Source organism: Lampris incognitus, chromosome 8, assembly GCF_029633865.1.
Source record: "Lampris incognitus isolate fLamInc1 chromosome 8, fLamInc1.hap2, whole genome shotgun sequence".
NCBI lineage: Eukaryota > Metazoa > Chordata > Actinopteri > Lampriformes > Lampridae > Lampris > Lampris incognitus.
The window spans coordinates 1,812,479-1,833,873 of record NC_079218.1 but is presented as its reverse complement, the minus strand read 5'-3'; the positions used below and the strand labels follow the sequence as shown (position 1 = coordinate 1,833,873).

Sequence of the window (21,395 nt, the reverse complement as noted above, 5' to 3'; positions counted from 1 at the left end):
TCGTTATGCCACTGTATTGTTTATAAGGGTGGGACACCTGCAGCCAGTGTAGACTGAAGAGGTCACTTAGATGATGATGAAATGTTTCTCCCACTAAATGCTGTGTCCAGATGAACTGATTCACCTTCTGTGTTATTCGTCTTATGTATGTGCATGAAACAAAAGGACTGGCAGAGTCAGTACTTAATCAGACTTATTCGTAGGTGTAGTGGACATTGTCTTGTCCTTTGAGCACAGCTAGTCGTCAGTATTCAGGACTTGCAGCAGTAACTGAGTACCTTTGAGGGAATAAAAAACCCTGTAGAATATGAGTCTTTGGATAAGTCTTGCCCTTCCTATCAGTTTACCTGTTAGGCAGCAAAATGAAGCGCCAAAAAATCTCAATGAAGTTCATCACTGCTACCGAGTGGCTGTTATGAACACTGAAGAGTTTTCATGCAGCTATAGCCCATACAGCCGTGAACACGGATCAGATAGTGGAGACATACCAGTGGTTATTAGGGAGTTATGAAACAAGTGTAATAGATGTATGCTATACAACAGGATTTGGGTCACTTCCACAGAGCCACATCCCCTTGAATGGCACAATTATTTTGCCTGCAATAGGCTCCCAAACAAGTACTGGTTCTTAGGTCAACGGCGCTAACTTAAGAGGTAATCTGAGTTTCTGTTGGCCAGTTGACATGTTTTTAAACGTAGCTCAGCACTTACATATTTCATATTGGGCAGTGTCACTAGATTACAAACAAAGATAAACGAAGGCTGCTGGCATCACAGACCTAACAGCTGTGCCTCACTTTACATGGATACCTGTCAGTGCTGATGAACTGCTACAGGCATGTTAAACCTATCGCAGCAGAGACAGCAGTATTTACTGACAGACAGGGGCTCTCAATCGACATCAGCATTACACCACCTCAGTTTAGCCACTCATAGGCAACAACAGAAGCACTAATTATTCCCATTACACTAGCAGGAACTGTAATTTTGTATGGTGGGTGCAGGCTTTATGAGTCAAGTTGTGTGTACGGTAAACTTTTAGTATATGTGATTGTACTCTTTGTTCTGTCTCTGCTGATGAAATTCCAAACCGATGTGATCCGTGTAGGTGGCAGCATCACATTTAGAAATGAGGCCCTTTTCTACCACCCTGCACCGCATCCTGGTGCTAACTACGGGTTTCAATGATAAATGCTGGTTATGCCAGCGGGCTAATTTTAGAACATTTATGAGAGAATCTTTGATACTCTTACGTACACTAAACATACAGCCCCACCCCACACTCCATGACCCTTCCTTTGAATTAACAGGACCACCATGCAGCACATCATCCTCTGCACAGTGCATTCACCACAGTGGCAAAGGGAACAGATTACAACACAGCGTCCACACAGAACGGATATAATAAAATTCTAGTTTAAAAAAGACATAAGGACATATAAAGTGAGACAAAAACATTTAGTTCTCTCTGTCAGCATCATGCAAACATGCTTCAGCCATCACTGACATTTACAGACTGGTGTTATTAGGGGTGGAACGGTGTGAAGCTAGCTGCCTTGTATCTACAGTAGAAAAACATGGCTTGCCATTAAGAAAAGCAACTATAGAGGAACCCTGAAGGCCATCAGCTAAACTAATTACTGGATACGCGCCATTCTTTACTTTATTAAATGTAGACTGGGCACTGAGGGAAATCGTTGGCATACAGCGATATAAATAATAAGGGAAGCTTTACCACAGTAAAGCTTTTTCTTGACTACAAATAAGTTAAGTTCATGACAGCTGCATGTATGTAGCTGGAAACTAAGCTAACTTGAAAAAGCCATTTTGATGGCTAGGTATTTCAGAAATGGCATCGTCTCAACCAAAAGCAGATGTAGTCAATTGGCCCTGTACATAACTGTAGTCCACTGACTTCCGGTTTCTACTGCAGCGGTCATACCAGTTTCCTGTTTGTTGGCGCGTGCTGTTGACAATGGCATATTTTTCGCGATGCCTGCAAGATTTACCATGGATAAATGTCAACAACATGCACACAACTGTCCACACACTTTCACCTGCACCTACCAGCAGACGGGTGAAAAGTTTCAAGTTGTACATATGGATGTAACTGGATATGTACAACTTGAAACTTTTCACCCTTTGCTGGTAGGTGTAGGTGAAAGTGTGTGGACAGTTGTGTGCATGTTGTTGACATTTATCCATGGTAAATCTTGCAGGCATCGCGAAAAATATGCCATTGTCAACAGCACACGCCAACAAGCAGGAAACTGGTATGACCGCTGCAGTAGAAACCGGAAGTCAGTGGACTACAGTTATGCACAGGGCCCATTGACTTTACCTAATTTCTAAATGAGTCAATATTTCTTTTTTCATACTGGTATATCTTTTTTAAATAAGAAGGGGCAGACTACTAAAACTAAATCACAGAAAAGTTGGTTTGAAGAGGGATACCGTATTTCCCAGACTAGAAGTCACAGCAGAGTATAAATCACACTCAGCAAAAAACACTTTGTTGTGAGGAAAAAAAACGTATATAAATCGCTTCGGTCTATAGGTCCCATTTATAGGGCGGTACAGTATTTTCAATTGAGTCACAAGATCAAACAGTGCCTCCTAGTGGCCTTAGTTGAAATGCAGCGTATTCGTCTGACAAAATTACATTGTACAAGTCGCTTTGGAATATATATATATATAAACCACAGGACCAGCCCAACGAGTAAGAAAACAATGACTTATAGTGCGGGAAATACAGTAGTAAAATGTCTATCCATGTCATATCTTTGCATAGATTTTCCCCCCTTAAGGTATTCAGCTGTATCAGCTGTGCCATCTTGCATCACACTGAGCGAGACTTGTTAAAATATGGTCTGTGTGTATACATCTATCTATGACCGAAAACGTTGAACTAGTTTTGGAAAGAAAGTTGATTTACCAAATGTCTAAACTCAAACGGCTTTAGCAGTTTTTACTTTTTCTACTAATACCAAAAACATGCCAATTTTTAGACAAAAAACAAATTCTTGACAAACCCTAGTTTTTGTGAACCGCTTCACCCCTTGCGTAAAATGAACAGATTGAGACATTGCAAAGTGAGATGCAGACAAATCCACCAAAGGCATCATGCAACAATGCCAGAAAAACTAAATAAATAAATAAATAGATAGACAGGGGGAGTTGCACGGTAATTAAGAGTAGAGATGAGGGACCATTCCTGGACCAACTTACTGAATGTCTTTGTCCCATACCCATCATCACCTATCCCCAGGATGTCCTACATGGCCGTCCAAAGAAAGCCAGAATGGAGGAGAGAGGGAGGACAGTTGCAAATAAGGAAAAGGTAAGTGGCACTAAAGGAGGGAGCTGTCAAAATATTTAATGGGCCCACAGGCCAGGTCAGTGACCATCTGTCTCTGTCTAGACACTCAGCAGCCAGCAGGGCGAGCCAAATACCAGAGGTGAAACAAGTAATCCAATTATGCAGCATGGATTATGCTTAATCTTGTGGGAATGTCAAGAGAAAGGTTGTTAGTCTTAGAATTTAAATAGACCAATTACTGTCAAAAATTACATTTATTTTGCTCCTGGTGATCAGCACTTGAGACAGAATGGTTTGACCTCGATCCCAAAGAAAGAGCGTGAAAGAGTGAAAAAAAGAAAACGGCTGAGGGAGGAAGCGGGGGAGGCCTCTATGAAACCTCTTTCCTTGTCGGCACACACCTTCGTATCACCCATTAACCCCACATGTAACCTACACTGTCTGCATGTGCACGTGTGTCTGTGTGCCTCAACATGTCTGTGCAGCTTACTTACGGTCCGAATCACTGCCATCTTGCTCACCCTCTTTGTTCTTGTAGAATGGGAACTTTCGTGTAAAGATGAAACTCTTTTTACGTTTGTCATTGAATGACTGTGAAGGAGAGAGAGCATGGGGCAAACAAGCATGTCTGTTTGTTGTCACATTCATGCTGACCAAACAACTGCGTGCATACAGTGGGACGTCAAGGAGTTGTGAGAGGGGGAAAATCACGAGCTTGGATCAGGTGACACTAAGTGTTGATCTCACACTCAGTTTGGGCTCTTTCATAATGGAACTGGATTTTAGTGAGAACTGGATGTCACAAGTAAATTTTACACAGTATCTTTGAGCATGACAGGTTGTACTTGTTTTACACTGCAGATCTGCAAAATTGTGGCCGACTGACTTCTTTTCAAAAATGGTTTGAATGTACATACGCAATTATGCTATCAGCTTTGATTCAGCCTGTATGATGGGGAGGATGAACTCCAGTGCAGAGCTTTAACTGTTGGGCTATAAAGAAATTGGGTGAAATACCACAAAAATGCCCATATTATATGCAACTTGTAATTATGTACTTAAAACAACACAATAATACTACATAAAATACTATTCATTCACCATTATTAAAGAAGCTGTATGGCCAGGTTTCTTTCTTCTTCCAACTAATGCCCCTCAGTTAGCTGGCTATTGAATGTGAAAGAGAATTTCAATGATGTAAATACAGCTTGATAATAACGGTGAAGGGAATCATGATAATGAAATTGTTATCTCAACAAACTGGAAAATTGGGCCTATGCAAAGGTGTTAGCATTGAGCGATTTCCCTTCAACCATAAAGAGTTAAAGAGGCAGAAAGTGAGGTTCGCTCTCGTACTCATAGATATCCCATAGCCACGGACAACACGTCCGTTTTAGCAGTGTTCCATCTCATAGTATTTTCCATTAATTTATAATCCAGAATATTCCCTGTGTCTGTTTACGAGGCTTTCAAAACCTATGTGACACAAATTGGAGCTCAAACTGTGTGTTATCAAGGATTTTAGGGCACTAACAGGTCAAAAACTCAACATTTTGGTTCAGATACATTAAATGATCAAAAAACACAATATTAGCATAAATTAGGGTGGCATGTATGGGTAGGGTACCAGAGTAAACCCAACAAATGGGATTTTTTTATGACCTTCCATCTCATGTCTTTCTAGAAAAGGGGTGCACCATGACTACTTGACGTGCCACAGTTGCATCAGAGGCATAAAAATAAGTAGAAGCAAGGCAATAAAGGTGTTAAGATCATGCTATGAGAGAAGTAAAAAGACTGGGGTTTAGTAAAAGAACACTGAAGATTGTCAGAGGCATACTGAAAACATGCAGTGATAGAGATGAAGGGTCAGATTTCAGGGACTGAAGCTGACAATGAATAATACAGGACTGATGTAGTACTTTGAAAGTAAAATGAAGAATGGTGCTGGTGATAACAATGTTTAAAGCCACAGACTGTAAGGCCCCACTAGAGTAGCTCGGTGGGATGTTTTGTGTCGATGAAGAGCCCAAGGTACTTTAACAAGGTCCCTTCCTCGATGACTTCTTGTTTTCAAAGGTATAGTACAGTGGATAGGTCTGGGCTTGTGTCGACTCATACTGTATATATTCAAGCTGTGAATCTGCATTACTGCCCACATCAGTTCAAGAGAGGGAATTTCATTTCACCATTGAAGGAGGTATGACTTTTGCAACTGAGTTGTGGGGTTTATTAAGATCAGGTTTAGCAATATTGCTGTGGTTGTTGCAGCTTGCTGCAAGTTAATAATGGATGGGTGAATTTCTGAACGAGCATTTCATCTCTAAATTTAAAGTTCCTCTCTCTCAAGGAACGAGACTGACTCCATTCCTTGTTTTCATTACGATCATAAATATACTTAACGAGTCCATTGTCAACACAGGTCATACATATTTCAGTGTGGCTCACAGTGTTATGCTTTCTTGATGTACATGTAAATGAACAAATACGTACATACACATGATGAAATGGGCTAGTGTATTCTACCGAGTCATTAAACAGAAATATAGCTATATGCTGAGGACTCTCTACTGCTATCAGACTAAACTGTGTATAGTGTTAAGAAACTGCACAAAACAGTTGAGCTATATAAATCATTTCAAACTAACTAAAACCTAATTAAAAACTAACTTTTGGAAAAGCACTTGAAGATGCAGTTAAAATATTTTTGTTTGACGGCACTAATAATAATTTAAGTTATTTTGGCTGTCTTCGTAAATCACAGAAATATTAACGTAATCTTCTACAAGTCACAGTCCTATGCACATTGAACTGATTGATCATCAAAACATCTATGATACTATTATTTGATATTTTCCAGTCATGACTTACCCCTTTTGAATCAATGGACCCTGGTTTGGCATTGAATTTCACCGTCTTGAGGCGTGCTCGCTCTTTCCTCTCAACTCTGCCAGGCACAGAGAGATATGACACTCGTTAACAACTACATGACGTCTACATAAGTGTAAGACAGACGTAGGTACAAAGACCAAGGGAGCAACTAAGCTATACATGTGGAAAAAGTCCACATTCACATAAATCCTACATGAAACAGTCTGTAATTTGCACAGCCACAAAGTACAGGTTTCAGCCCTCAGCGGTTCCACATCACAAAGTGAGTGACCCATATTAAGACCAATGACCCATATTAGAAACTATAACTGTACCAGTTGCTTTCCTATTGACTATAACGTCGGTTGGGAACTACTGTCTTTGATTAGCTAGTTGCCATGGCCATTTTTGTGACACACGGATTTTCTCAGCAGGCAACTGCTCAAATATTGCTGAAAAATGCCATTGTTGTTGCATGTCAAGGTGATACACACTGAAATAAGGTCTCTCTGACAAAGCCTCAAATAGGATTTCTAGAATTAACTAAAAGATCAGATTTCTGCCACTCTCCATCTGCTCACCTCCTTTTGCTGGGGATGACACCCATCTCCTCACTGTCCCCATGTGGAGTCACCCTGCGGGCCTGCCACCACTCGTCGTCTGAAGCGTTGATGACATGCAGGATGTCCCCATACCTGAAACTGAGCCCTTGGCTAGGGAGGCCGCTGTCTTTTGTCTTCTCATAGTCAAATAGTGCCCTATTACAGTAGGGAGAGGGACAGTCATCAGGAATTGTTATTTTAATTGTCTTTAGTTCCTTTATCTTCACCTACTCTCACTCATTTAACATGGAGCATGAGTCAGCTCAGCAACAGAAAGATTTGTTTTTCTAAAATGCTACGAGAGAATGTGGAATATGTTAGTTTACAGGGGTAGCTATAACGAGCAATGTTTGTCAAACTATTGTGCCTTTTGACGTTGTCAATCAGGGCTCGGTGATTTTACAGGATACGCATGCAAGCAACGACAAACAGCCCTCTACACGTTTACCACAATTAACTTAGATGAAGACCGAAAATGGACTGACCTGACATAGAGAGATCTCTTTTGATTGGTTCGCAGGGATCCTGACCCAGAGCTCATGCTGTGGTTCATCATCTGCTCCCGCAAGTCATGGATCTTGGCCTCGAAACGCCCATACTCTGAAAGAGAAGGAGGGCATGGATCAAGATTGACAAGCTGCTCTACATTCAGACTCTGTTACAGTCTGGAGAAGAGGAGTTGCACTAAATCCCGCTCTTTAACATTGCCTCTGAAAGGAAAATTAGCATCCCATTGCTCCCCAGCAGAACATAAATTACAGTTATGCTGACAAAAAGGCTAAAAGCAAATGCCTCCACTAAAAAAAGAAAGAAAAAACAAATCTTCCAGCTTCCCTTGATAGTGAGGAAAGAGCAACACTTTGACATCTCTGTGTGCTCGACATGCGGTGACCAGCTCCACGTTAACGCCCAAGCAAAGCTACTTGTCTTTATTTACCCTATATTAGTGGTTGGGCCATGTGGCTATTTTCATCACAATCACCCTGGAGAATTTCACACAATGTTGATGTAAATCATTTGCATATGCTTACATATGCAAAAGTACCTTATTTAAAAATTCAACTGAGGTTCATCAGATTGAACTGTTTGGAAATATAAAGTACATCAAACTAAAACCCAGTTTAAAAATACTAACCCCTCAAATATTTCAGTGAACATTTTCCATAATAGATTGTCATTATTATTATTAACACAAACAACAAAACTGTGTGTTGCGATATCATGATTTCTGAATTTGATACGATACCACCAAAAGATGATCACCAATAATACTGGATTAATGCCCAGCGCATGCCTAATAAGCCCTTCACGCTAAGAAATCATGGCGATAAAATCTGTCTGGTGGAAGTTATATTTTATCACTAATTCCTGCCTTTTCTTTTAAACTACCATTTTCTCAGATACTGTGATATTTGGCATCGCAAGGCCTCCTCTCTCTTGGAATAAATGTGTTTTCCCTGATGGTGCAGCTACTATGCGGACTGCAGCGCCGATGACTTCAGATACGGCAGGCCAGCTTCTGGAAGAGAGCAGCCAGTAAGCAAGCAGGCCAGCCTCGACCCCACCATGACACCACAAGCCTCAGCACCGCTGCCAATCTACACTACCTATGCTGGTAAAAAGAGGACAAGTAAAGGACAATAAGGAAGACATTGTATGTCAACAAATTCAGGCTGTGTAGTTAATTTGTAATCTTTTAAAAACTTTGTTGAAGGCTTTATTTAAATTTACCAATGAAAAACCTCATTATTTCTGTAAGTAATTCACTACAAGCTGTTTAGCAATTTCCTCGTCAACTCTGGTTTCCAAGTGCCCAAAATCCAGACTATTGCTTTTAACACTGTTTGAGCCTTCACCACCCCTTCACACAAGCTAACAAGTATACCACAATCCTACATCTGAGCCAAGGGAAACTGAAGTGTAAGGGTTGACGGACTTCCAGCCAACAAAAAAACAGCACTCAAAATTAAACTTAAGTAGTGACAACATGGAGGCTTTGGCATCATTTGCCCTTGAATTTAAAATAGCTTTCCTTTATCCTACATATTGCTATCCATGTCTCTCTGGAGTCAGACTCACGTACCTCTCTGCATGTTTGCTTTGTTGCTGTGTCTGCTCTTCGCCCCCCCCCCCCCACTGCCCTAGCACGCCCCCCCCGGCACGCCCGGCACGCTCTCTATTCTTCACAGCCATAACATGGTAACCGTGCCTACAGCGGCACTAAGATGTGATAGGAAATTTTCCCTATCGTCTCCTCTGATTGGTCAAAGAAAGAACAGGGGCGGGGCAAGTGGGAACAATTTTGCCCAGCTGTTTGCTGACATGTGTCCGTCTCAACATATTCAAATGTCTGATCATGCCCCCGCTCAGAAATCAATTCCTAATTGTGTCATTGACCATCCAACTTAAATTTCAATGCACTTTTTTTGAAGTTGTCCTAATTTTGACTGATATCAGTCCAGACTTACAAACAACGAGACAACATGTCTGCACAGTGCCAAACACCTAACATCCTCTTGGACTTGCATGTTACTTTAGATGCACAGATATTCCATATTTACAGGTGAGTCAGCTGCAGAAGTGTCACCACCCACACTTCAGCCCCCACTCATTAACAGTTGTTATGCAGTTATTACATGGATGACGCACTAACTTTGGAATATGTACTTCTCGGGGGAAGTCATTATACAATTAGAGTTATTTTGTGACGACAACACTGAAACACTACAGGTACAATTATGCTGCCAGGCTGATGAAGATGGACATGAATGACTTTAGCTTCTCTATAGTATTAGCACTTCAGTCCCGTGTTTTTGAAACAAAAAAGCAAAAGCTGCCTGTCTTCAGCCATATCTTTTTAAACTTGAGTTTTTTCTTGTCAAGAAGTGTTTTTTGTTTTTTTATTACATTCCTTGTAGTTGAAATTGGAATGAGCTGGACCAATTCAGTGACCATGATTGAATGAAATCAATCCATGGACACCACAACACAGAAACTGAGTATCAGCCTTTATCTACATGTACCGTCTTTCTCTAGAAAACAATCCCTGTATTTCATCGCTTTCTAAAAACACAACATAAGCGGGCTGAACATCATTGTAAATACATTTCATAAGGGGGAGATGAAAGGATGTGCTTTTATCGACTATCAAGGCCTGGGGTCAAGACGTGGGAGGATTCGGGACACGAGGGAAGGTGAAGGGGGTTGCATGAGTGGATGTTCAGCAGAGGAGTGAAAGCAAACTATCGAGGATTGGTTGGGGGAGACGGGTAAGGAGTGCTCTATTGGGTCATATGCCCAGTGGACAGGAGTGAGCAGACTGTCTGTAAATGCATTCACTCAGTGACTCTCCCTTATCCAACCCCTGGTGAATGATGCTAATGCTCAGAGCAGCCACTGGTGCCAATGGCACAAACCTGGTGCTGGAGATGGGGCCCGGCGTGGTGAGCATAGAGCAAGTTCTGATGAGCAAGAAGAGAGAGCAGTCGTTAGTGCTGTGGAGTCATGGAGCCTGTTTCGTCAGCTTTTTGACTTCAGATCACAAAAAAAAAAGTTATTGGACTTGGACAAATGAGATGCAAGTTAAGTGTTAGTTTGGTTTAGCTGCCAAAAAAAAAAAAGAAGAAAAAAAGTCTCAGAATTCTTGGTTGCAGAAAGTCGGGTGATTTACCAAGCTGGATTCTTGTCTTTATTTCTGGCACAATATTGAATCAGCATCTGGTCAGATCCTTGCTGACAGAACAAAGTTTCAGTCTATTTCTGTTCCGTAAGACTTGCATCTAGCCTCAAATTCAGTTTTTTTTCCCCTTTTACATTTGGTAAGTTTAGGGAGCAGAAAAAACGTGACACCCTTCTTTTTTGAAAAGTCTTGTGGACACTTGTGATCAGGTGATCAACAATTATGGCCCAGATCTGGCTTATCTGTTGACAAGTTCTGGCATCACAGCACAGGCCTAACGTCAAGGAATAGCCCTCCTTAAAAAAAAAAAGAAGCAAATAAATAAATAAAACGAACAAACAAATAAATAAAAAATTAAACTAAATCAAAAGAACATGTTTTTCACTGTTAAATTTTAAAATCAAAGTGAAGTAATCCCAATCTGGCCATGGTATGAGTGTACACACTACAGCCCATGGCCAGATGGAGTTTTTGGTTTTGGCACCCTCGTGTCAGTGGGAAATCTTTGACCATGACTCACTTCTTATGCAGCCTTAAAAGTGGATGCTGATGCTGCTGATCTAATCAGATGAAGCATTACACCAATCAAGCTGTCTGATCCACAGCAGCCAGCTAAGGTGCTGGACACGCTGAAGGCCATGAACACATGTACACTTTGCCTAAACCACCTCACTTAAGGTTCATAACCATGTACGTCTGCATGGAAAGAGGAAGAAACAAATTCAGATTAAGATGTCTAAACATTTTGGCATCTTCGGAATAGGAAAAGCATACCACTACTAGACAGTGTGGAACAAAATTCATTAACTTTGTGGATAAGATGTAGGCACTGACCGCAGTTTCTAGAGAGAAAACCTCCCTGGACTGACTTCAACTTGTTGAGACGGTAAGACCATGTTCTCCGACTCGTATTCAAATAAATCCAATTTCTAATCCCAATTCTATTCATAACCATTCTCAAACAAGTCTCATCGCGACTTTCACTTATCCCATCACTCTTCATTCACCAATTTGAATGGATACACACAGCTAGGTGGTCCCAGATGCACAAAAACACCAGTGGGGCGCAAACCCAACCTTTTGCTTTACATTTGCAACGTAATTTAAATGGCTGGTGATCCAAATCTTAACGTCTACCACTGTAAAGTTAAGCAAGTATATTCCCTCCAGAGACAAGTGCTATGAAGGTTAATGGATAGGTCAAACAAATATTTGAAAAGTGCAAAATGGATATTTGTACCTACAGTGGCAGCAGAGATTATTTGTTTTCTATGAGATCTCGGAGGCTTTCACTCAAATCCAGTCCAGAAAAGAATCACAGGATAAGCCACCAAGTGTAAAACTATTTTGAAGCAGAGCCTACCATTGAGCCTAAAAGTGAATTTGACAACCTAAATCTTGTGATGTGAAGATTTCAAATTACCTGACGCCTCCATGCTCACCCCCGAAGTCAGAATAAGAATAAGTAACGGCGATACTTTTGACATCTGCAACACTGACACACATTTGAAGATGTGAATCCATTAAGAAGTATTTTGCCTGTGGGTTTATTCAACACCATCCTGAGAGCTCTTGTGTTCATTGCTTGTTTTGGCCGACTCACCCTCTGGTCTGTACTGAGCAATGATGGTGACCATTTGGCCTGCTCCTTTCAGTGCCGCCGCCGCCTGTTCATGGGTGGCCCCTCGCAGATCAATGCCATTTACCTGTCCAAACAACAAGACAATATTAAAGGCTTACTGCTTTGGCTCTTCTGCAGTTTTCTTTCAAACAGTGCACATGGGGAGAGCCAACCAGAAGTTGGAAACAGAGACCTGCAACATAAAAGATGAGCTGGCCTCTATGCTGCAACATCACAGATTACAAGGGACGCCTTGGGAAAAAAGACTCCACACACTTTTCAAGACGTTTTTTTAGCTGCTTAAATTGAGGGTTGCTGCCATCCTAGCTAAGTGTTAAAAAAAGTCATACATAAGATTTTTGATGTCTCTTGGTTTAGCAGTTATGGCTGAAATGGGGCTTTATTCATACTTAATTAGAGCTTGGTTATATGGAAAAAATCATCACGATTATCGGGAATTTTACACAACATCAATACATACACATATTATGATATCTTCTTAAAGAATACAGCTGAGGCTCATCACATTGAACTGTTTGGTAACACAAAGTATATCGAACCAAAAGAACCAAAACAACTTTTCAAATACTACTCCCTCAACTATTTTAGACCTCATTTTGTGAGACTATGTAGGCAACAGATTCTTACAATTAATTTAGATGACAAAATTGTGTATCTTGATATGACAATAACCGGATTTCATCCTAATACAATACCACTAACATGAAATAAAGGTAGATTTTATATAAAAAACTTCTCATGCTTGGTATTTTATCTTTTTTAGAGAACGCTGGTCAAAAAAAAACTTGCAACGAGGGCAAATCAGTTCGAGAAACGACATGATTTTTAACTGTTCATGTTTTTGAACTTAAGACATGGATTCAACTGATTCACAGTTTTATGAGGTCACTGATCATCCAGGAGTCTACTCATGTACAAGCTGTGCTGTTTAATAATTCCCATTAAGTCACAGCTGCAATTAGGACTTCACATTATTAGAATCTAAATTTTCAAATGGGACTGCAAGATTAAGTGACCTGAAAGCTTGAATATAACCCATCTTTTTGGAAAAGACTACGATTGTTTCCAAGGTTATCGCTTGCAACACGGCTGGCCAAACGGCCTCTTTAACAACTGGTGTGGCATGCCGCTACCAAGAAATCCCACATGATGCAGGACTCAAACTGAACAATGGCTGCAAACCTAATCGCCAGCGGTGTATCAGCAATATCAGGCAAGGTGAATGTGAACACAGTGAGGATACCAGAGAGCGAGGGAGAGGAGTGTGAGGGACAGGAGTGTGGGGGAGAGGAGTGTGAGGGACAGGAGTGTGGGGGAGAGGAGTGTGAGGGACAGGAGTGTGAGGGACAGGAGTGTGGGGGAGAGGAGTGTGAGGGACAGGAGTGTGAGGGACAGGAGTGTGAGGGACAGGAGTGTGGGGGAGAGGAGTGTGAGGGAGAGGAGTGTGAGGGACAGGAGTGTGAGGGAGAGGAGTGTGGGGGAGAGGAGTGTGAGGGAGAGGAGTGTGAGGGAGAGGAGTGTGAGGGAGAGGAGTGTGGGGGACAGGAGTGTGAGGGAGAGGAGTGTGGGGGAGAGGAGTGTGAGGGAGAGGAGTGTGAGGGAGAGGAGTGTGAGGGACAGGAGTGTGAGGGACAGGAGTGGGGGGACAGGAGTGTGAGGGAGAGGAGTGTGGGGGAGAGGAGTGTGAGGGACAGGAGTGTGAGGGAGAGGAGTGTGAGGGACAGGAGTGTGAGGGACAGGAGTGGGGGGACAGGAGTGTGAGGGACAGGAGTGTGGGGGAGAGGAGTGTGGGGGAGAGGAGTGTGAGGGAGAGGAGTGTGAGGGAGAGGAGTGTGAGGGACAGGAGTGTGAGGGACAGGAGTGGGGGGACAGGAGTGTGAGGGAGAGGAGTGTGGGGGAGAGGAGTGTGAGGGAGAGGAGTGTGAGGGAGAGGAGTGTGAGGGACAGGAGTGTGAGGGACAGGAGTGTGAGGGAGAGGAGTGTGGGGGAGAGGAGTGTGAGGGACAGGAGTGTGAGGGAGAGGAGTGTGAGGGACAGGAGTGTGAGGGACAGGAGTGGGGGGACAGGAGTGTGAGGGACAGGAGTGTGAGGGAGAGGAGTGTGAGGGAGAGGAGTGTGGGGGACAGGAGTGTGAGGGAGAGGAGTGTGGGGGAGAGGAGTGTGAGGGACAGGAGTGTGAGGGAGAGGAGTGTGGGGGAGAGGAGTGTGAGGGACAGGAGTGTGAGGGACAGGAGTGGGGGGACAGGAGTGTGAGGGAGAGGAGTGTGGGGGACAGGAATGTGGGGGAGAGGAGTGTGGGGGACAGGAGTGTGAGGGAGAGGAGTGTGGGGGACAGGAGTGTGAGGGAGAGGAGTGTGGGGGAGAGGAGTGTGAGGGACAGGAGTGTGGGGGAGAGGAGTGTGAGGGAGAGGAGTGTGGGGGAGAGGAGTGTGAGGGACAGGAGTGTGGGGGAGAGGAGTGTGGGGAAGAGGAGTGTGAGGGAGAGGAGTGTGGGGGAGAGGAGTGTGGGGGACAGGAGTGTGAGGGAGAGGAGTGTGAGGGAGAGGAGTGTGAGGGACAGGAGTGTGGGGGACAGGAGTGTGAGGGAGAGGAGTGTGAGGGAGAGGAGTGTGAGGGACAGGAGTGTGAGGGAGAGGAGTGTGAGGGACAGGAGTGTGGGGGAGAGGAGTGTGAGGGAGAGGAGTGTGAGGGACAGGAGTGTGAGGGAGAGGAGTGTGAGGGAGAGGAGTGTGGGGGACAGGAGTGTGAGGGAGAGGAGTGTGAGGGAGAGGAGTGTGAGGGACAGGAGTGTGAGGGAGAGGAGTGTGAGGGACAGGAGTGTGGGGGAGAGGAGTGTGAGGGAGAGGAGTGTGAGGGACAGGAGTGTGAGGGAGAGGAGTGTGAGGGAGAGGAGTGTGAGGGAAAGGAGTGTGAGGGAGAGGAGTGTGAGGGACAGGAGTGTGAGGGAGAGGAGTGTGAGGGAGAGGAGTGTGGGGGAGAGGAGTGTGAGGGACAGGAGTGTGAGGGACAGGAGTGGGGGGGAGAGGAGTGTGAGGGACAGGAGTGTGAGGGACAGGAGTGGGGGGACAGGAGTGTGAGGGAGAGGAGTGTGGGGGACAGGAATGTGGGGGAGAGGAGTGTGGGGGACAGGAGTGTGAGGGAGAGGAGTGTGGGGGACAGGAGTGTGAGGGAGAGGAGTGTGGGGGAGAGGAGTGTGAGGGACAGGAGTGTGGGGGAGAGGAGTGTGAGGGAGAGGAGTGTGGGGGAGAGGAGTGTGAGGGACAGGAGTGTGGGGGAGAGGAGTGTGGGGAAGAGGAGTGTGAGGGAGAGGAGTGTGGGGGAGAGGAGTGTGAGGGAGAGGAGTGTGGGGGACAGGAGTGTGAGGGAGAGGAGTGTGAGGGAGAGGAGTGTGAGGGACAGGAGTGTGGGGGACAGGAGTGTGAGGGAGAGGAGTGTGAGGGAGAGGAGTGTGAGGGACAGGAGTGTGAGGGAGAGGAGTGTGAGGGACAGGAGTGTGGGGGAGAGGAGTGTGAGGGAGAGGAGTGTGAGGGACAGGAGTGTGAGGGAGAGGAGTGTGAGGGAGAGGAGTGTGAGGGAAAGGAGTGTGAGGGAGAGGAGTGTGAGGGACAGGAGTGTGAGGGAGAGGAGTGTGAGGGAGAGGAGTGTGGGGGAGAGGAGTGTGAGGGAGAGGAGTGTGGGGGAGAGGAGTGTGAGGGAGAGGAGTGTGGGGGAGAGGAGTGTGAGGGAGAGGAGTGTGAGGGAGAGGAGTGTGAGGGAGAGGAGTGTGAGGGACAGGAGTGTGAGGGAGAGGAGTGTGGGGGAGAGGAGTGTGAGGGAGAGGAGTGTGAGGGAGAGGAGTGTGGGGGAGAGGAGTGTGAGGGAGAGGAGTGTGGGGGAGAGGAGTGTGAGGGAGAGGAGTGTGTGCTCAATAGGAGGGGAGAGAGGCAGAGCAGGTTATTCTTAGCCTTCAAAACCAGGCCAACACTGGAATGTTAAGTGCCTGCTTTCATCAAGGAAGACTCAGGTGCTGATTGGACCAAACTTAACAGGCGGACAGTGTGAGGCTGATATGACAATCTGCTGGCCAAAGCATACACAGAGCCTGTAATGAAATAGGACAGCTTCATTTGTTACACAGCATGGGTGACACATTATTACCATTTGCCCTAACGAAGCAGAATGATCACCTTCTCTCATTTACTGACCACTACATAGTTTTCACATACGACATAGCCATTTTCTGCTCCCCCAGAGGACATAAACTGTCCGTTGTCTTAAAAAAAGAAAAAGTACATAAAACTGAACTTCATTTGACTTCAGTAGCCAAGCTGACTAATGCAAGAATTGGGTCAAACCACTATGTCACTGAAAATGTATTGGGTATATCAGGGTGATGAATTGTTTTTGCCTCATAAGATGGTTTGTCTCTCCGTACAATGTGCACATGCACACAAGAACCACGGCAGCGGGGCAGCTCGAACACAGCAAGTAACGCTAGAAAGCTGATCTGGAGTACCGTGTGGTATTTCAGTGTGGAGCAATCCATGTCATCATCGCCATTGTTTTTTTTTTCTTGTAAGCCAACGTGACTGTGCCATCACGGAGGACTCCAATTTAGTAGCATCTGAGCTGCAGTATCTGACATCGACTACCTGGAGAATATTAATAAGGCGTTCATCTACACATTGTCTGTTCCCAGCTGTTGATATGCCTTGCTCAGCAGCCCACGGTTGGGTAAGAATTAGAACGAATTAGACATTTAAACATTTGCAACGTTTTGACGTTTGGACCCCAAACTCAAAAACACGGTCTAAAACAGTCGCTGGCCAACCTTACTGGCATGTTGCATGTCTGAGGATAAAGGGTGCTGTCCACTGCCATGTACTGCATCTACCGCTTTTTCACTGCCCTCCCAGAATGCACGTAATATTTCAGGGCTTTACAAATATGCTTGACTTGTACCAACACTCTATCATGTGAGCTAACAAAATTCAGTTTTTTTAAAATTTATACACGATGGCTGATTTTCGTTTCGATCATTCATTTTATGAAAAATGATGACTCATCGATATTTAACGAATAGTGATTCACTGTTTGTTAAATATCAATGATTCATCATTGATATAATGAAAATCAAAGTATAAGCGGCATAGCACAGGATATAGAGTGGGTCGTCTAGTAATCACAAGGTCGCTGGTTGGATCACCTGCTCCTCCAGAGAGCATGTTGAAGTGTCCTTGAGCAAGACACTGAACCCCTAAGGGCCCAGACACACCAAACCGACTAGTGGCGATGAAGGCCGACTGTTGTGTCGCCTCATGTCGCCTGCCGTTTGGGTCAAAACGTAGCACTTGAACACACCGCAAAGACTACAGCCGACGGCCAACGAGCATGTACATTCTGTACCGATTAGCTAAGCTGAACAGCCAATCAGAGTGATCTTTCTCACCGACGGGCTCCGCCCATTCAACATGCCGAATCAGCCGGAAAGCTGCCGACAGGGGTCCGACTAGTGCTGACGGTGCAGGACGCACCGCAAAAACTAGACTCACAGCTGCTCACCGACGGCCCGACATTGGCCAACGGCCGGCCTGGTGTGTCAGGGCCCTAAGTGCATCTCATAAGCAGCCCTAAGTGCTTCTCATAAGCAGCCCTAAGTGCATCTCATAAGCAGCCCTAAGTGCATCTCATAAGCAGCCCTAAGTGCATCTCATAAACAGCCCTAAGTGCTTCTCATAAGCAGCCCTAAGTGCATCTCATAAGCAGCCCTAAGTGCTTCTCATAAGCAGCCCTAAGTGCTTCTCATAAGCAGCCCTAAGTGCTTCTCATAAGCAGCCCTAAGTGCTTCTCATAAGCAGCCCTAAGTGCTTCTCATAAGCAGCCCTAAGTGCTTCTCATAGGCAGCCCTAAGTGCTTCTCATAGGCAGCCCAAAGTGCTTCTCATAAGCAGCCCTAAGTGCTTCTCATAGGCAGCCCTAAGTGCTTCTCATAGGCAGCCCTAAGTGCTTCTCATAAGCAGCCCAAAGTGCTTCTCATAAGCAGCCCTAAGTATTTCTCATAAGCAGCCCAAAGTGCTTCTCATAGGCAGCCCAAAGTGCTTCTCATAGGCAGCCCTAAGTGCTTCTCATAGGCAGCCCTAAGTGCTTCTCATAGGCAGCCCAAAGTGCTTCTCATAAGCAGCCCTAAGTGCTTCTCATAGGCAGCCCTAAGTGCTTCTCATAGGCAGCCCAAAGTGCTTCTCATAAGCAGCCCTAAGTGCTTCTCATAGGCAGCCCAAAGTGCTTCTCATAAGCAGCCCAAAGTGCTTCTCATAGGCAGCCCTAAGTGCTTCTCATAGGCAGCCCTAAGTGCTTCTCATAGGCAGCCCAAAGTGCTTCTCATAAGCAGCCCTAAGTGCTTCTCATAGGCAGCCCTAAGTGCTTCTCATAGGCAGCCCTAAGTGCTTCTCATAAGCAGCCCTAAGTGCTTCTCATAGGCAGCCCTAAGTGCTTCTCATAGGCAGCCCTAAGTGCTTCTCATAGGCAGCCCTAAGTGCTTCTCATAAGCAGCCCTAAGTGCTTCTCATAGGCAGCCCTAAGTGCTTCTCATAGGCAGCCCTAAGTGCTTCTCATAAGCAGCCCTAAGTGCTTCTCATAGGCAGCCCTAAGTGCTTCTCATAGGCAGCCCTAAGTGCTTCTCATAAGCAGCCCTAAGTGCTTCTCATAGGCAGCCCTAAGTGCTTCTCATAGGCAGCCCTAAGTGCTTCTCATAGGCAGCCCTAAGTGCTTCTCATAGGCAGCCCTAAGTGCTTCTCATAAGCAGCCCTAAGTGCTTCTCATAGGCAGCTCTAAGTGCTTCTCATAGGCAGGCTGCTGTCTTGCATGGCAGCCTCCACCATCAGTGTGTGACTGTGTGTGTGAACGGGTGAATGTGAGGCGTACACTGTCAAGAGCTTTGAGTGGTCGGTAGACCAGAAAAGCTTGGTATAAATGCAGTCCATCTACCGTTTACCAAAGTATGGCTGAAATGAAGACAGGATCCGAGATGATTGTAAAATGGCTAGTTACACACCAATAACCACAAAGAGTTCCTACATTTCATTTACTGCCATTACAGCTTTTGCTTTTATCCTGAAAGCAAGCGATTATAAATGAGGGTCAAATAAGTTATTCATAACGATGTTAAATGATATATTTTGTGGTGTTGATATAACCTATAATATATAAGGGAAAGGCAAAAGGAAAAGTGAAAAAATAATACTCCTCCATCAACAATTCATTTATATGCCAATAATATTCACTTTTCCTGCCATTGTCTCTTAAAAGGAATCTAGCGTATTAAAACAAACACAACCTGCATTTGAAATATGCTTCTATGGAATATGATATGTCTGAAAGAATTCAACTGTTTCTATCCACCTGTTAAAACCCTACTGTGGCACTACAGAGAATTTTATTTGTTTTATTTGTCTGAAGACTTTTCAAATAACAATAACAAGTAGTATATAACAGCTATATGTATAAACCTATAAATGCTATAAAAAATGAGTTTAAAATTTTGACATTCATAAACAGCAGAGTAAAATGAATTTGTATTTGAATAATTTGAATTTGACAGGTAAAGAAAGATCTATTTTCCATCTGCAAGTGAAATGATGCTAAAACACACAAAACATCTTAAAAACTGAGATATCTGAACGTAGATCTGTGTTGTACTGGTAGTTTATGAGGAATGACTTATGGCTCCATTAACAAATTCTATGGCCCAAAAACAACAAAACACCAGTAAGCAACAAATCAGATGAAATCTTATTCCACAGCTTTGTTTGTCAAAGATTGAGGCTTGTATAACCAGTGCACACTCACCGATAAGATCTGGTCGCCTCGCCGTAGCTCTCCACTCAGGTCGGCAGGCCCTCCCGCCAGGATGAAGGAGACGAAGATTCCCTCGCCATCCTCTCCACCCACAATGTTGAAGCCCAGGCCCGTGGAGCCCTTGTGGAGCACAATCTTCCTGGGTTCCCTGTACAGGCAGTTCAGATAATACATCAGTTCAGGGGAGTCGGTGGGTCTGAGCATCTTCACCGGGGGGTGGAGAAGGCTGGACAGCGGAGGTGGAAAACGCACATAGATGGCACAAAAACAAGCCTCTGCGTTGCTTTGGTGCAGGCGCAGCACAGAGACAGAGGGACTGGGTGGGGTGGCGGCGGCGGTGCTCTACTTAGGTTCAGTTGTCCCAGTTCTGATGGAAAAGGACCTTGTTGCGTACCGTTTCTCTCCGTTCTTTTCCCCCCTCTCTCTCTCTCTCTCTCTCTCTCTCTCTCTCTCTCTCTCTCTCTCTCTCTCTCTCTCTCTCTCTCTCTCTCTCTCTCTCTCTCTCTCTCTCTCTCTCTCTCTCTCTCTCTCTCTCTCTCTCTCTCTCTCTCTCTCTCTCTCTCTCTCTCTCTCTCTCTCTCTCGCTCTCTCTCTCTTTCACACACACACTGAGGTGTATACACAGAGGGGATGTTGTTGCACATGCACGTGTGAGTGGACGTCACAGACACAATGACACCTGTAGTACTTTGCCACTGGCCTCCATTTTAAGAATGTAGACAAAAACACAGTTCGATCACAGGAATGAAACAGCATTAAAACCACGCTAACCAGCAAAAGACAACGGTATGGCAGAGAAAAGAAAAAACATTAGCCTTGCCATGAAAAACCTTTAGAATAAGTCGAAATAATCTCCTTACCATGTTTGCCCCTGTCTCCCTGTGCCTGGCAACAGATTGCCCCCTGCTGGCGAAGGCATTTGACCATGGGTAAACGGTCGTATCTCTACAAAACATGGCCCCGTCATGAGTCACGGCGAGCCGTTTTCTTCAGGCTCTCTAAAGCAAAGCCGGTGAGGATCAACTTAATTTTGTGACCTTCCCGGAGGCCCTAATTCCATGCCGTCTGTAGAGCACTGACTGGTTCAGCCTTTTAAAGTCTGAAAGTCTTTGAACATCTTGGTATGCTGAGGCATTTCTCACTAAATACAGGGATGCACAAGTGTCAGTCTCGGTGGTGACACTGAAAAGTTACCCTTCATAAAACTCTCCCAAGTTTTACAAGGCAGAATGTGCTTCAGCTACTGAATGATTTGCATCAGAAATCAGCCCACAGATTGGCTGGCAAGAGCAGATAACGGAATAGCTTTAAAAGAGCTCTTACAGCTAATGATGAGTAATTGTGAAGAGGACACGAGAGTCTTGATAAGGAGAGAATTTTGTTCTGAAATTTGGTGAAATGTCCTAGTATGTACCACTTCACTGATTGAATCTATCACAGCTTGGAAAAC

General features: G+C 44.6%; 1 protein-coding gene across 2 annotated transcripts in view; it reads right to left on the bottom strand.

Moving 5' to 3' along the window:
* dlg2 (discs, large homolog 2 (Drosophila)) overlaps positions 1-21,395 on the bottom strand; it is a 472,305-nt gene that overhangs the window by 10,647 nt on the left and 440,263 nt on the right. The window contains exons 19-24 of one of the 2 annotated variants that reach the window (XM_056284931.1): positions 19,937-20,093; positions 12,075-12,177; positions 7,278-7,392; positions 6,772-6,948; positions 6,191-6,266; positions 3,814-3,910 (exon numbers count right to left, since the gene is read on the bottom strand). In XM_056284931.1, the coding sequence (XP_056140906.1) occupies positions 3,814-3,910; positions 6,191-6,266; positions 6,772-6,948; positions 7,278-7,392; positions 12,075-12,177; positions 19,937-20,093 (725 nt within the window). Of the gene's footprint in view, positions 1-3,228; positions 3,275-3,813; positions 3,911-6,190; positions 6,267-6,771; positions 6,949-7,277; positions 7,393-12,074; positions 12,178-19,936; positions 20,094-21,395 lie in introns of those variants that run through there. The other variant, XM_056284932.1, reaches the window with a different exon arrangement.